Source organism: Antechinus flavipes, chromosome 2 (assembly GCF_016432865.1).
Source record: "Antechinus flavipes isolate AdamAnt ecotype Samford, QLD, Australia chromosome 2, AdamAnt_v2, whole genome shotgun sequence".
Lineage (NCBI taxonomy): Eukaryota > Metazoa > Chordata > Mammalia > Dasyuromorphia > Dasyuridae > Antechinus > Antechinus flavipes.
In genome coordinates, this window is record NC_067399.1 from 206,749,145 (window position 1) to 206,764,991 (window position 15,847).

At 37.0% G+C, this 15,847-nt stretch overlaps 1 protein-coding gene across 1 annotated transcript in view; it reads right to left on the reverse strand.

Moving 5' to 3' along the window:
* XDH (xanthine dehydrogenase) overlaps positions 1–15,847 on the reverse strand; it is a 66,934-nt gene that overhangs the window by 19,142 nt on the left and 31,945 nt on the right. Inside the window, exons 14-24 of the mRNA XM_051976116.1 lie at positions 13,574–13,758; positions 13,253–13,424; positions 12,482–12,565; positions 10,944–11,113; positions 9,580–9,703; positions 7,253–7,372; positions 6,779–6,875; positions 4,638–4,762; positions 2,405–2,538; positions 2,198–2,285; positions 552–638 (exon numbers count right to left, since the gene is read on the reverse strand). Of these exons, the coding sequence (XP_051832076.1) occupies positions 552–638; positions 2,198–2,285; positions 2,405–2,538; positions 4,638–4,762; positions 6,779–6,875; positions 7,253–7,372; positions 9,580–9,703; positions 10,944–11,113; positions 12,482–12,565; positions 13,253–13,424; positions 13,574–13,758 (1,386 nt within the window). The remainder of the gene's footprint in view (positions 1–551; positions 639–2,197; positions 2,286–2,404; positions 2,539–4,637; positions 4,763–6,778; positions 6,876–7,252; positions 7,373–9,579; positions 9,704–10,943; positions 11,114–12,481; positions 12,566–13,252; positions 13,425–13,573; positions 13,759–15,847) is intronic.

Sequence of the window (15,847 nt, forward strand, 5' to 3'; positions counted from 1 at the left end):
TTATTTATGCTCATACTATATCTTTTGAAAATTGTCCAATATTTTTGGTCTCAATTAGTCCAAAGCAAATGTTTAATAATAATGCTCATTTCATTATTCCTCCCCCAACTCTGCTTCCTCCACTTATCCATTCACCCATTAACCTAAGGGCTTTTGACTAATTCTTGAATTCTCCTGCCAGATCTATAGTTTCTCTGCTTACTCATGATCTATTCATGGTATAATTCAGGCTGTGTTAAGAACAGCTTCAAATGAACCCCCAAATTAAATCAAATCAATAAAAGTAGGTGATTTCCCTCAGGGTGTCTTTCTTCTGAGAAACTAAGTTCACTTAACAGTTGATACCATTTTCTTATATGGTCATACCCAAGTAATTTATTTCAGGTCAAAGATAAAGAAAATTCAAGTTGTGTAGCATGGGAGATCCACCTCTATCCTTCTTATGCTCAGGAACATTCTGCTAAGCAATGTTCACTGTTAAACTTTAAGATAGGAGGAAAGGAGAAGGGGGTTTGGAGAAGATGGTGGCTCTGAGGCTGGATCTTACTTACACTTTCAGAGAGGTCTAAAGTATTTCCTGCGTTGCTGTAGTGTTCAACTTCTAGGGCTACAATCTTCCCAGTCTTCATGAAGCCAACCTAATCACAAAACAGATTCCTTAAGGCAGGGTACTTTTCCAATATTTCTTCTTTCTATCCATCCCTTTGCCTCCCCTCTCTTTAGTCTTACAGGAGAAAAACAGAGGAAACAATATACCAAGGAAATGATAGAAGGAAACTAATAGCACGTACTTCTTCTTCTTCTTCTTTTTTTTTTTAAAGGACAACCAGAGTTTGGGAGGAGATTAACCTTGATTTTATAATTCAAGACTGTTTTTTAGACTGTTTTTGATTTTGTCTTTTTCTTTTTTTAAATCTTCAACACCTAGCACAGTTACAGTAGGTGTTTAATCAAATGCTTATTGGATATAAATGAATAATTTTCTGGTTTTCATGGAAGGGGTGAAAAAGAAGAAGTGACAGAGCAGAAAGATGTTGAACCAAAAAAGAAAGAAGTATAATGAAAGAGGAGAGAAGAAGAGATAAGGGAGGAGAAGGGAAGGAGGGCAAGATATGACTTAGTGCTTCACAAAAGGCTTTGGTACACCAGAAGTGAGGATGGCAAATTCAATTTACTAAAAAGTGAAAAATACACTCTATTAACTCAATTCTGTCGATCTGAAACATCCAGGAAAACATCTTAATATAAGGACAAATGCTTTTCTAAGCATACAAACATGGATAAACAGGGATGGCAATGGCAGGATACATTGGAATTGATGTAATACTAAGAACTTTCTTCATGGTATTCAGCCATCAAGTAGTCACAACTAAACTTCTCCTTCATGCAATATTCTATCCTTTTTAAAGCACATTCATACCAATTTTAGGATTTGATCCTTACAACAGTTCTCTGAGGTAGTTATTATCTCTGAGGTAGTTATTATACGAAAGTATGATATGTGCTTAGCATATAAGCCGCTTTATAGCAGGGACTGACTCATTTTTGCCTTTGTATTCTCAGAATTTGGCATGGTGTTTGACACATAATAGGCTTTTAATAAAGTTTGCTGAATTGGATTAAAGTAAATAGTGGAAGAGGAAGGATTGAAAATAAGATCACCTGATTCCTAATCCAATGTTGTATCTACCAGAACGTAACCAGGACAGGGTAATCTAAGTTTATAACTAGGAACTAAAATTTAGAGAGTCTACTAGCACTTATTTTAGCAACATAGAAACAATTCAGCTTAGCAATTAATCAGCAACAATAATAAATGAGAATAGGAAACTACTAAATAGCAGTGTCCTTTCTATCGTGTCCTTATTAATTCCCTGTAAATACAACTATATCAAGGAGGCTTCATCTCTGTCTCCTTCAACCAAACAACACTATCCAGAGATCTCTTCCCACCAAGTGAATTTTTCTTAAAAAGTTAAAATGAAGACGTATTTCTTGTGGATGTTTTTTCTAAACTCTGAAATACTAGTTACAGTTCTGATTTATGGTATGCCATGTTTCCTCATACATATGGGGAAAACTTAGAAAATCTGATCCCATTCATACAATGTGGGCCATATATCCTTGAACTTCTGTCTTCCAATTATATCACTAGACAGTGTAGCTATACCTGACTTTTTCCCTTTAAATCTGATACCTGATATCTGGCCATAAATGGATGTCTCCCACCAGTTATCAACATGTCTTCATCTCGATCCAGCATGCAACGTACAGGGCAGCCAGTCCTGGGAGAGAGACCATTACCTTTACAGATATAACAACCTCTTCCAAGGAAACTAGCTTCATCCTCCCCCCCCCCTCCCTGCCCTGACCCAACATCTAACCCATTGGCGTTGGAACTTACTTGTATGCAGCCAAAGCAACTGCTGTAGATAATACTGTGCTCCGGGTCTCCTTCCCTCCAAAACCTCCTCCCATTCTCTTCACTCGAACTACAATGCGATTTGCTGGGACACCCAAAACTTTGGCAACAAAACTCTAGAAGGAAAATGAGAGTGTGCTTCAGTGTCATATAGCATTTTGTTTAGGTTTAAATCAGTTCTAATAGACTCAGATCCCACATGTAGCCAGTTCCAGTGACAACAACCTATTAATTTACAAGGAAAAAGCCATGAAATATCTATAACTAAAGTCTAGTATAACTAGATCACATCTTGCACTGTACCTGGCTTTAGTGCAACAGACCAAACTCAGGCTGTTTTGTGTCTAATGGGCTGTCAGTAGATTCTAGCAAGGCACAGGGGAATACTAATTGCATATTAATATGACACACAATAATCCTACTAGAGCAGATGAGGAATTCTGCAGAAGAGTTTATTTATGTAAAAACAAATCCAAAAAAAGATGGATCGTGTTTTCAGACAAGTAGTGACCTCTGACTGAATTCATTCACTAGAATCCTCTTTATTTCTCCTTATATATTGTATAACTCACTGGGAAACTAGGTGATACAATGGATAAAGTTATAGGGCTGGGGTCAAGAAGCCTCTCTTCCTGAGTTCAAATATGGTCCCACGCACTTCCTAGTTGCATGACTCTTGGCAAGTCACTTAACCATAATTGCCTCAGTTTTCTCATCTGTAAAATAAACTGGAGAAGAAAATGGCAAACCGCTCCAGTATCTTTGCCAAGAAAAACCTAAGAGTTGAATACAACTGAAATATAGCTAAAACATCATTGTTGTGTAACAGTCAAGATTAAACCTTTGAGTGACATGTCTTGTATAAGACCCAGTTGTTAAGCTCCATCTCAGAAAAAGAATATAATTTCATTTAGAAAATATTATTCTGGCCTGACTCAGGGAGATTTCTACCAGATTAACCAACTCATGATGCTAGGAGAGCCCTTAGCCTGTCTGTTCCTCAGAAGTGTTAATGGGAGAGAGAAGGGAAGGAGGGTCCCTCCCTGCTATTAGAAGAATAAATCTTTATGTCTCATTTATGTTTTCTATGGCTTTAATAAAACTGTTTTTGCTACTACATCATGGCTTTCATTACTATAGTGCTCCCTATTGTCCCAAAATTACACTCTACTCATTTTATGTCCAGTATAATAGTTTTCTTCTTTCCCTCCTTTCTTCCTTTCTTCCTTTTTTCCTTTCTTCTTCCTTTCTTTCCTTCCTTTCGGTGACTCTGTCTCTCTCTTTCTGACTAAATATCCTGATCTTGCTCAGGCTGAAAGTACAACAGTTATTTATGAATCTAACCCCATTTGCTAATCGGTGTGGAAACTCTGAACTGTTCTATTTATACTCCTCATTGGTTCACTTCTCCCTAGGCAATCTAGTTCCCCTTCCTTCACTCCTATATTGGCATTGAAATACCTGAGCCAATACCTGAGCAAGCTGCTCAGGACTCTGTAACTCAAATGATCCATCAGTCTTTGCCTCTCCTGTTGGTAAGGACTATAGACAGAAACTACAGGCAAGACAAGGCTATACTGAAACTAGTTCTTAGCAGCTGTTCAATTCTCAGTAACATTTACACCATAGGAATTCTCAAAAGCTACACATCAGGGCTTGGCATATTGTTTTGTTGATTGTCAGTACTGAAAAAAGTGATAAAGAAAATATTAAAAATTCAAATTAAACTTAAAAGTGTGTTATATGTATATTTTTTTTTCCTGAGGATGGGGGGAGACAGTTAAACATTTGTCAGCATAACCTTAGGCATTCACCATCCCATCTAGCCTCATCAGGTTACCATTCACCAGAACAAAGCAGATCACTTTATGGGGACTTTAGAGGGTATTTACTCTGACCAATACTTGACCTTAACTTTGACCCTGAACAATAATCCCTTCTCCAAATTATTTGCCTCACCATCACACATCCAAGTCCCATAGCAGACACTCACCAGTTGTGTGACCCATAGCAAGTCATTTTACCACTTGTCCCTGTTTTACTTTCCTCTTCTGTAAAATGAAGAGGAGGGGACTTAATGGCCCCCTCTTTTTCAGATCTAAATTGATGTTTCTCTATTTTTAATTCAGTGTTGCCTCTCAACAAATAGGAATCTCTGCACTTTGCATAATTGTCAAATTCTCTTTCCTTATCCATTAACTCCTTAGTTGGTTACCTGAGTCTTCATTGTGTTCTGGGTAGACACAAAGAGCTCCATCTCTCCTGCTTCACCTTTTGGGACAGCAATGGTGCAGTGAGTCTCTAAGTAGAAGTGTTCCTGCCCACCAATATACAGCTCTCCTGGAAAGGTTACACAAAGCCAAATGTTAGTAGTGCAAGAGAGAATAAAATCCTATGTAAGAAGATTCACAGATTCCTATTGAAAGATGACTATGTACAAACCAGGAAGTCAGAAAAAGATCTCAGGTTCATAGTAGACCATGAATTAAAAAATGAAGCAGTGATAAAGTCAAGGTAAGGCAGGTCAACCAGTATTATTAAGCATCTAATATGTGCCAGGCACAGAGTTAAGGAATATAAAGAGGTTAAAAGTAGTCCCTCCTTTCAAGGATTTCACAGTCTAATCTAAAAAGCAATTGTTAAATTTTCACTGTGAGCATTTACACTTCAGAAACCAGCAAATGCTACAAGTCAGGACTTGATTTATTATTTTATTTCTTGCACAGACTTAATAAAGTGATGGAAAAACTATTAATAATGCAGATTAAATTTAAAAGTGCATTGGTGTATATAGTTTTTTTTCCCCCCAAAAAAGATGATTGTTAAATATGTACCAGCACACTGCACAAGTCACTGGAGTTGACTGAATACGGAGGTAACATGGTTAGGCTTTCTCTTTAGGAAAATCAATTTTACAGTTTGGTGGAAAACGGACTGATTTAAATGATGTTTTAATAAATTAAGAGGAATGTGTATACTACAATCAGTGATGACAAATTAGGCCCTTGCTGTTGTAAGATTGTTGTACAATTCTGGAAAAAGACAAAAGGAAATCAACAAAAATGATTAAATGCTATTAGTCCAATGACCTGCATTTTACTCCTTGTTCTGACAATAATTGGCTCAGTTCCCCTTTCTAAATCTTTTATTTTTTTCCTTATCCTTAACAAAGAAGGAAAATTCCCTTTAATTCATAAGATCCAGCAATTCTATAACATACAAAGAAAGTGACTTTTCTTTTCTTTTTTTAATGAAGAAATTATAGAGCTTTAAAAAAGAGAAAACTAATGCATACTTGGTAATGTATAACAGATCTAGAAAACAGTAGGAACATAAGTCTATGGTAACAAGGGACTTCAGAGTCCACCTAATTCAATTCTTTCATCTTACATATAAAAAATTGGGACCCAGAAAAGTAAAATGATTTGAAAAACTATCATAAGTAGAATTTGAATCTGGTGGCCCTGAACTTGTGTTCTTCCCACTACACCATGGTGCCACGAGACTATGAAAAGTAAGCAGCATTGACCAAGTGTAAAGAATCTTATATTCTATTTTCAGGATTACTATAAACCCAATGTGTAAACTTAAGCAAATCTGTGGAATGAGTATAATAATCTTCTACTTACACTATATGTCTATACAAAGAAGTCAAAAATGATATAAAATTTATTGGCTATTAGTTGGAAAAAATAGGCTCCAATTGCATTAGGAGAGATTTAGATTTTGACACAATGAAAATCTTCCTCATTCTAAAAACAGTAACTCACTGTAATATATGCCACGATAAGATAATGAAAATCAAATTAACCCACAGCATGTATAAGGCTTTAAGAGGAAGAGAGATTCTAGAATAAGTCACTAAACACATGGCTAATGAATGCATAAGAAAGTAGGCAATGACCTGAAGTCAGGAAAACCTGAGTCCAAATCTAGCCACAAAGATTTAATATCTATGTGACCCTGAAAATGCCACTTAATCTTTGCCTGCTTCAGTTTCCTCAATTGTAAAATGGGCACAACAGTAGCAAATACCTCAGAGAGTTGCTTTAAGGAAAAAAAGAAATGATATAAAATGTTTAGCTAAGTTCCGAGTACATATGAGGTACTTCATAAATGTTTAATTTCCTCCCCTCCCCAAACTCTCCTTTGGTTTCTTCATCTTTATAGAGTTTTGTAATGAGGGGATTAGAATAACTAACAATCTTCATTCTAACTCTAAACTCCTATAATATTTAGAAATAACAGAAAATATTAGTGTTCTTTATGCCAAACTGTCATTTACTTTCTTCCCAAATGAGAGTGGCCACCCAACCCTCTCTAAGTACCATGAAGGGAAAAATTAGATGACTGTACCTGAAACAATATTATCAGCTTCAGCAAAACCTTTTTTGAGATCTCCTTTCTCAATCTTGATCTCTGAACCATAGAAGGAATTGTTTTTTATTGCATCCTAAATGACAAAAAGTAAGGCATAATACCTAAATCTTCAGGGAGTTAACAAAAGACAGAGAAGAGAGAAGAGGGGGTATTTCTGACTTGGAATTGATTTTTTTCCCCCAAGTTCATTTGGATGCATTCAGTAGATAGGTGGAGGTAGGGAGGTATATGACCATAAAAATCAGAAGAAAATTCAAGAACTGTCTTCTTCTAAGCAAGCTATATAACATGTTGGAAGGACTGTGTTTAATATCTGTATTTCAAGGACAAAGAATAACCCTACAAGGATACTGTGAGAGCTGAGGGTAGTTTGTGATTAAGGAGGATTTAGGCAGGGGGAGGGATAGTGCCAGGGTAGAGATAAGAAGACCATGATCTAGCAGCAGTCACCTCAATTGTGATAATGGCTGGCAGTTCCTCATAGGTAATTTTAACAGCTTGAGCTGCTCTCTGTGCATGTTCTGGGGTATCTGTGACCACAGCCCCAATGATGTGCCCCACACAAGTGACCTGGGAACAAAGAACAGTGTTGTTTAATCTAGATGATCTTAGTGAATCAACAACCTTGCTCAGCCATTAGTTGAACTTTCTGTGCTCTCGATGCTTTCCCTAAGCCACTTGTCTCTGTCAAAGACAGAGGGGCTGAGCAGCACAGAGAAAAGAGAGCCCCCTTCCCCAGCTGAGAAGCTAGGCCATGGGAGCCTAAATATCCAAGCTTTCAGTACTCTAGACAGTTCTCTGAGACTATAGCAGAGAAAGTCCTGGCATGTATTCTTAGGAGTTTTATCACCTGGGAGGTCCCTATATCAATGAAATCATGTCTCTAGTTAGTCCCTAGGACTCAGAGGAAAGAAAAGAGAAAGAATAAGCATACATAGCGCCTACTTGACACACTTTGATTCAGTTATTTACCAATTGTTGTTGTTCATCTTCTATTCTTGTAGAAAACCAATGGCATCTCAAGGATGAGGTCTTGACTCAAGAATGAATTAAATTGAAGGGAGGCAGAGCCGCACAAAATTGTCAATTTGACTCTCTCATCCAGTCATCAAAATCCATTGGCAAGACTACTAGTGATAGCCTAGAATGGAGTGAATGACCTTGGCCTTTCTAAATATTGACTCATTAGATCAAAGAATAGAGCAGGATCCATCATCTATGTGATAATAATGATGATGCAAATGTTTATATGAACTATTTGTGTCCAGTCTGTGGGAAAGGACTCCAAGCTCATTTTGGTAAGATCAGCCACAGTCAGACACACTGTAACTCGACTCTAACATAGTGATGTCATTTTGGTCCTCTTTGAAAATGTTTGCTCTATTTGTGATGAGTTTGTCTTTCTAATCTAATATTATTATACTGAGCACCGATATTATTGCTATGATATTCCATTATAATACAGTAATGTTTTGTTTAGTGAGTATCACTGAGGGAAAACGTATTCCACAGAACTGAAATTTCCAGATAATTGAATTTTATTAGCCTTTAAAGCACTATATAAATGCCAAAGATTATTGTTAGAGTTATCTTTGTGTCCCTGATACCAGAGGCAGTTAGGTGGCTCAGTTTTATAGAATACAGTTCAAATCTGATCTCAGATACTTACTGCTTGACCCCAAGTAAATAATTTAAGTGTTGTCTGCCTGATTCCCCATCTGTAAAATGGTTTTAATAATAACACCTATATTTCAGGGTTATGATGATCAAATGAGATAATAATTAAAAACACAGTGTCTGACACATAGTAGTCTAGCTTAATAAATGCTTGTTCCTTCTCTTCCTCGAAAAATCTACCTTCTGTTAATAGTACATTTTATATGGAATAAATAATGTTTCTTGCATGTTAAATTGATAGAGTATACATATATACATGTATGTGTATATATATATATGTATACAAACATCTTTGAAAGTAGTCTGAGCAATTTTTAATTTGGCTATTCAGATAGATTTTTTATTTTCTGCAAAGTTGAAGCTCTGCATAGTTGAAGTCACTAGAATATATATTTCCATAAATTGTGTTAATGTTGACTTAAAATTCTAATAATATCCAAGTAATTCGTGTATTTGTGAGAATAAGATAAAATTATCATATTTGCAAAGCACTTTACAAGTCTTAATGCACTATATAAATGTCTTAATAGCTTTATCGACATCCTTAATGGTTGTTGTCCTTTGTTTTCAAAGAGAACCAAAATAATATCACTATGTTAGAGTCGAGTTACAGTGTGTCTGATTGTGGCTGGTCATGAGATTAATATGAGCTCAGAATGCTCTGCCATAGGCTGAATACAAATAGTCCATATGAACATTTACACCATCATTATCAGCACGTAGATAATGGCTCCTATTCTAAAAAAAGAAACTCAGAACAATAAAGATGCAATTTTTAAATACTATTGCTATCTCTAGAAGCTAAAGTATAATTATAAGCATAATCAATGTGTCAAATTCATTTTGATATAGACATCATTTTCACCTAATGAGAACATCAGTCATTCATGAACTAAACCAATAGTAGAATGAGAGTAGAAGTATAATTAAGGCAGCCCTACACATAACTAATTCCTGCTTTCTGGTGGCATATCAATCAAATGAATGTTGCCTATCCATCCAGTTATGGAAAATATGGAAACATGAACATTTGAGAAGATATGACAAAGACTAAAGATATAAAACCAGTCTCTATTTACTTCATGGGGAACAAGTCATACCTTATGCTTCGCAAAGACAGTTTCATCATTAAATAATCCAGTTTCATTACTCCCGGGAATATCATCAGCTGAGAGAAAACAAACAAATCCAGGGACTTTCTGAGCTTCTGAAGTATCTATGGATCTAAAAGAATGAGTGAAAAGGTAAGGAAGTTAGAGAAAGCTTTGTTACTCAGACAGGGTCTCGTCTCTACAGACAAAATAAAAAGGGGAAATATTATCCAGTGAATTTAGGCACTGTTTTCTTTCATTTCAAGACCTGCTTTTGTCTAAAATCCTTTGCTCTGTATTTTTTCAAACATAATTACTAGATCAGTGTGATTACTTCCCCTCACCTCTACCCAGATATCAAGGGAATAGAAAATCACAGACACAACAGAGGGTGGTAAAAAGTCTGTAGAGTTGGAATTGGAAGATTTATTTCTGTCACTTATGAACTATGTGACCTATCCCATTCCCTCTCAAAGGCTCAATCAGATCACCCATAAAACTGAGATAACAATACCTTTACTGCCTTCTTGAAGCATCATCATAATCCCTATGCTTTGGAAAATGCTTTAAGAAATGCTACAGAAAATTAAGTTACTATTATTGTTTCCCCAAACGTGCAGAAGACTTTGCTAGACATTGAACTCCTGACACAACCCCATGTCAGGGGAAAAAATTGCTTATCCATTTTCTAGCACTTGTGTTTTTCTCTAATATCACTATATCAAAGGGAAAGTTACTGTGTTTGGATATCAAATGGTCCAGAATACTATGAGAGGGGAGCCAGATCCCACCAACCTACAGAAATTCTCTGGTCTTTCTGACCATCTCCTACATGGACAAATGAGAAGATGTAAAATGTGTTTCTGTCCTTTCATCCACACATCCATTTCAATGTTATTTGACTAAAGAGAACGATGCCTGAGATGGCATTGACAAAGTGCCCCCATAGTCTCCTATATTGTTTAAATACTTTTAGCCAATTAGTCTAGGCTTCTGGATCCAACACAAATAAGACATCACATAACTTTGTGTTATCATCCTTAAAGTGCTTGCCAAGTTTTTTTTTTCTTTTTTGGTTTGTTTTCCCTAAGTTTGGAAAGGCAACTGAATGGTTAGAAATGGAGATCAATCAATCAATTAACAAATATTCGATGTCTTTTAGACTGTGCAGGAGACAAGAGATTGTTTCTTTGTGAACACACAAATATGATTTGAGACCTCAACTGGCTTTTAGATATTTCCAGTAATCGTATATCTATAATTGGGTACATATAATAAGATCTTTGGGGGGTCAGTCCTAGGAAGAATTCACCTAATTCCTAATTTTGGGCCAAGGGTCACTTCATTCTATTACATCCGTTGCTATAACTCACTTGATTTTGGCATGAGCCTTGGTGCTGGTGACTAATCGAAGGCAAAGTTCGTTGGAATAGAGGGGGATGTCATCACAGTATACGGCCTCCCCTGAGGCCTGCATGGCAGCAGAAAGGTGGGGAATGGGCCGGCCCACCATGTCATCTTTATCCTGTCCCTTAGGAACTTCCTAGAGCAACAAAAGTGGCAGGTCAGGCTAAACCTCCTAGGGATGTCTTTCCAACTACTCAGGGAAAGAGGAGAAAAGTTTCAGCTAGGGTGGTAAAGGAGGATGAGAAATGAGATTGGGAGATACAAGGAGGCAAAAAAAAGCTTAGAATGTTATGCCACAGTTCTCTTTAACTGTCCTGACTCAGTTTCCCTGCACTAGTTTCCCTTGTCTCAGTTTCCTTAACTGTTCTGTCTCAATCCCCTAAGCTGTAAAACTCCCCCTCTGGCCCATTAAGACTGAGGACTATTTGCTCTAAGGTTATAAATTGTTAGCACAAGCAAGATAAACAATAGAGTAGACCTCTTGACTCTTTTCTGCCCTCAAGAATTTACAATATCCCTCTAAAATATTCCAAGATATCTCACTGACATCTTTATCTCTGTGTATTCAGATATCCTGTCTCTGGGTTTTTAGGATTTATGGCCTCCCCCATCCTGACAGAAGTTTTCCCTCACTTCTTACTCCTTCCTTTGTTTAGAGAAAAGGTATTTAAGAAGTTGGGGTTCCCCCATTCATTGCTGGAGGCTGGATGCTGGATTCTTTGAGATGACAGTCTCCTCCAGCCCTGGGACCAACATGGATCCCTTGATCCCGTATATCTTTATCTCTGTCTGACTGGATAATTTGAAACGAGAGTCCTGTCCAGTCAATTATGCTCTCCAATTAATAAAATATTAAAAACTCTCTAATCTCTCTCCTGCCTCAGTTTCCCTGGCATTACAAGAAGGCATAGAATCAGAGAAGTAAAGGGAAGTGCAAAAGCCATTTAGTCCATCCCCCTCATTCTACATGAAAGAACTGAGGTCTAAGCAGGTTACATGACTCACCCCAGTCACACAGATAGAAGGCACTAGAGGAAGGCTTTGAACTCAGGTTTGATCCCACTTTATAATACTGCCTGTTAGTAAGACTGGAGAAGACGGGGAGGCTTCAAGATTGAGTGCAAAAGGAGGTAGAAGAAGCAGATTTTGATGAGAAGGGAAAGCAAAGATGATCATGATTAATCCCAGTTATGTTTATTAGCCCTGGAGAAGTACAGAAGAGAAAAGAAAGTAGAGAGGATTTGACCATTAATTAAGGTACAGATAAAAAAGTAGAAATTGAAGCTCCAGGGATAAGATTAGTAGGAATAAAAAGAAAAAATGAAACATATGATTCTGAGTTTCTTTACCTAGAGAAAAATTCTGGAATAATTCTCTGACTTTATTCTCAAAGGATCATTGTCCTAAAGACATCCAATGGGATTCCTATTTCTAACCCACATCAGTTCAGAAAGATAAAGTTAGGAGAGATCCTCCAGGTAACTCCAGGTGCTTTTCCACTTACTTGGAAGAGCTGAACATTGGTGGGAGGCTCTTTTTGAAAAAGTGAAGTGGCACTGACACAAGTTGGATCCAGTTTATCACATTTCTGTGAAAGAGAAAAAATAGAAATAAGCCTGAATGTACATGTTCACAATATTCCAGTCAGTCAGACAACATGCTAAGCACTGTGAATACAAAAAAGAGGCAAAAGATATTACTTATCCTCAAGAAATTTACAATAGAATTAGGGGGACAAGAAACAAACAAATACATACAAGCAGTGTGTAAATAGGCCAAAGAACAGAGGTGGAGAAAGACTTCTTGTACACAGAATAGAATTTAGTTGGGATATATTGGTGGATACTCATTGTTGACCTTAACCAGTCCCCAGGGGAAAATTTTTCCAACTAGGAAAGGGGTCATCTCATTTCATATTCCCTTATATGCTATATAGGAATAGTCTGAGACAAAGAGAGGAAGACATACAATCTGTCTCCCAGGCCAGAGGTGTCAAACAAAGCTCCCACAACATTCCCAGGTGCAGAACCAGTTTAAAATAGAATTGGGAAATATTTAACAAAATAAACAACAATACAATAGAACACAGATAATGTTAATATATGGATTTCTAGGTCAATATGTGACTGTCAGGGATCCTTATGCAGAGTTTAGTAGACACTGATTCTATTTTTTGATGCCATTGTCCCAGACCTATTCTTTGGGGCACATTAACCAAAACCAATATGAAGCCTTCCTATGGTAGTCCCACCCAACTCAACTCGCCCACACTCACCCCTGTATTTTCTTCCCCCAGTTTCTGAAGCACCGTCAAGTAGAATTTAAAGAAGAAGCTGAGAGTGAGCGTGCGACGGAACTCTACCATTCCACCGGGGGCATCAGGCGCCAAGCTCAGCTCCTCAGCGAGGTTGGTTAAAACATCTTGAAGCAGTTCCTCATTCCATGCTCTGGCCAGAGAGGAAGAGCCAACTTGAGACCCTGGGAAGAAAGTGTCCTCTGCCCCTTCCCCTCTTCCCTGCCTCCTCACTTATCCCCTCCTCCCCCCCCCCCCCAGCCAAGCCAATCTACTGTGGCCATTCTATCCTTATTCTCTCACCTCCCTTGCTGCTTCCTCGTGGTTTTCAGGGCTGGGATGGTTTTATCAGCCATGCCTCCAAAACTGATATCCAGCTCCTGGACTTGGAAGCTTTCTGGTTGGAATAAAACCCTCATTCCACAGGTTACTTTAGCAATGTCATCCTCCCTTCTAGAGGCTTGTTTAAAGGCTGAGAAATATTCCCCCTGAAAGCATAGAATATAGCACAGACCCTAAATAAGCTTACAGAATCCCTGTAGACCAAATAGATTTTGATTATAGAAGAAATAATCATTTAAAAACAAAAATTTATAAGGTCATTTTTCCTCTACTCCAATCATAGTCAACATTTAAAATTTGCTGGCAATGGGTATGCAAAACAAAGTATCTCCATGCCATAGGGACTGAGATGCCAAATGAGAACAGAAGAACAAAAATGGGGAGGGAGAGAATAAAACAAAATGAATACAATATGCTTAGAAAAGGGAGAGAATACTAATAACTAGAACCATCAGAGAAAGCTTCCTGTAGGAAGTGAAATCTGAATTGGCCCTAGAAACAAGCTAAGTATTGAGAGATGAAGAGGGAGAAAGCGAATACATTATAGGCATTCAATACTGAATCATGAAATGAAGGTTCCTTCCATCTAAAACAATGCATCAAATGGCATTACCCTCCCTTCTTTTCAGAGGATGTAGAGTTTTGCATATCCTGTCAAATTAAGTGGATATGTTGGATACTTTTGTTGATCTGCTTTCCCCCATTTTCCATTTAAATTTTTATTACAAGGAATGACTCTCTAAGAAGAAGCATGGAGAGGATATCTTGATTTCTGAATACAATGTAAAAGTTAATCAGTTAATTTAAAATTTATATATTAAAATTAATTCCTTTGAGAAGGAAATGACAAAGAATATCTTTGCCAAATATCCAGTATCTTTACCAAGATAACTCCAAATGAGGTCTCAAAAAGTTGGAAACAATTAAAACAATTAAACAAACAACAAAAATAATCAATAATATATTTAAAAAACTAATAAAGAAAAGCTGTCCATCATTTCAAAGAATTCTCATCCTGTTTTCTGCTCTACATGGTAACAGAACAGATTGCTCCAATCATGACAGGGAAATGAGTTCCTAAGTCAAAAAATTCATTTGCTAAGTGTACTTTAATGCCAGCTTTCAAAAAGGAAGTTTGTCCCTTTTTGAAACAGTAGCTGCTTTTATAAACTGAAAGTGCTTTTCTTTTAGGCAACCAAACCCAGGGGCGATTACGCAAGAACACAATATAGGGTGCTTTCCAGGAATAAACCTCCTCACTTCAACCTCATGCTATATTGTAGAGCTATTGCAGCCTTGGAATGATGCTAACATCTAATGAAAGCCAGATTCTGAGTAAAAACAACAAAACACTAGGATTAAGGAAGCCAAGACTAAATCAACACTGGAATACAAAAGCAATGAGGTCTTTTTTAAATTAATTATTTATTTTTTAATGAGGTCTTCTTCTGCTAATTCTCCTATCTTAGAAATGATTTGAATTTATTCTTGGAAAGATTGCTAGATTTCAGTGTTTAGATCACCATATGTTAAAACCACATGGAAACAACAAGTCTAAGTTTCTAATTTAATTCTTTTATAGGATCTAAAGATGTCAGAAAATAATGCACACATACAGGTATATACATATATGTGTATATGTAGGTAAATGTGTTTATGTGTATGTGTGTGTGTGTGTGTGTGTGTGTGTATATATATATATAAAATGCCATATGGACATAAATTCTCTCTCTTAACCATATTATTGTTCAGTCATTTCACTTATGTCTCCCTCTTTGTGATCCCGTTTGGGGTCTTCTTGGCAAAGATCCTGTAGCAGTTTACCATTTTTCTTCTCCAGTTCATTTTATAGATGAGAAAACTGAGGTAAAAAGAATTATTGACTCACTCAAGGTTCACACAGCTAGTAAGTATAAGAGACTAAATTTGAACTCAAGGCTTCCTGACTCCAGGTCATAGCACTCAATAATTGCATCAAAGATAAAGGAAGAAGAAGAAATGATGGTTCTTCCAAACACTATTTAAATACTAACATTTCTAAATGCAAGAATTCTTCTTTATAAATTCACAGGATCATAAATTTAAATCTGGAAGGGAACTGTAAGTCATCAAGTCTCCTGAAGTAGTATTCAAACTCAGGTCTTTTTCACTCCAAAGCCAGCATTTCTCCTCCCGCCCCCTCCCCCACCCCATACTGCCTCCTTTCCTCATAGCCACCATTTTTTTAGATTCCAT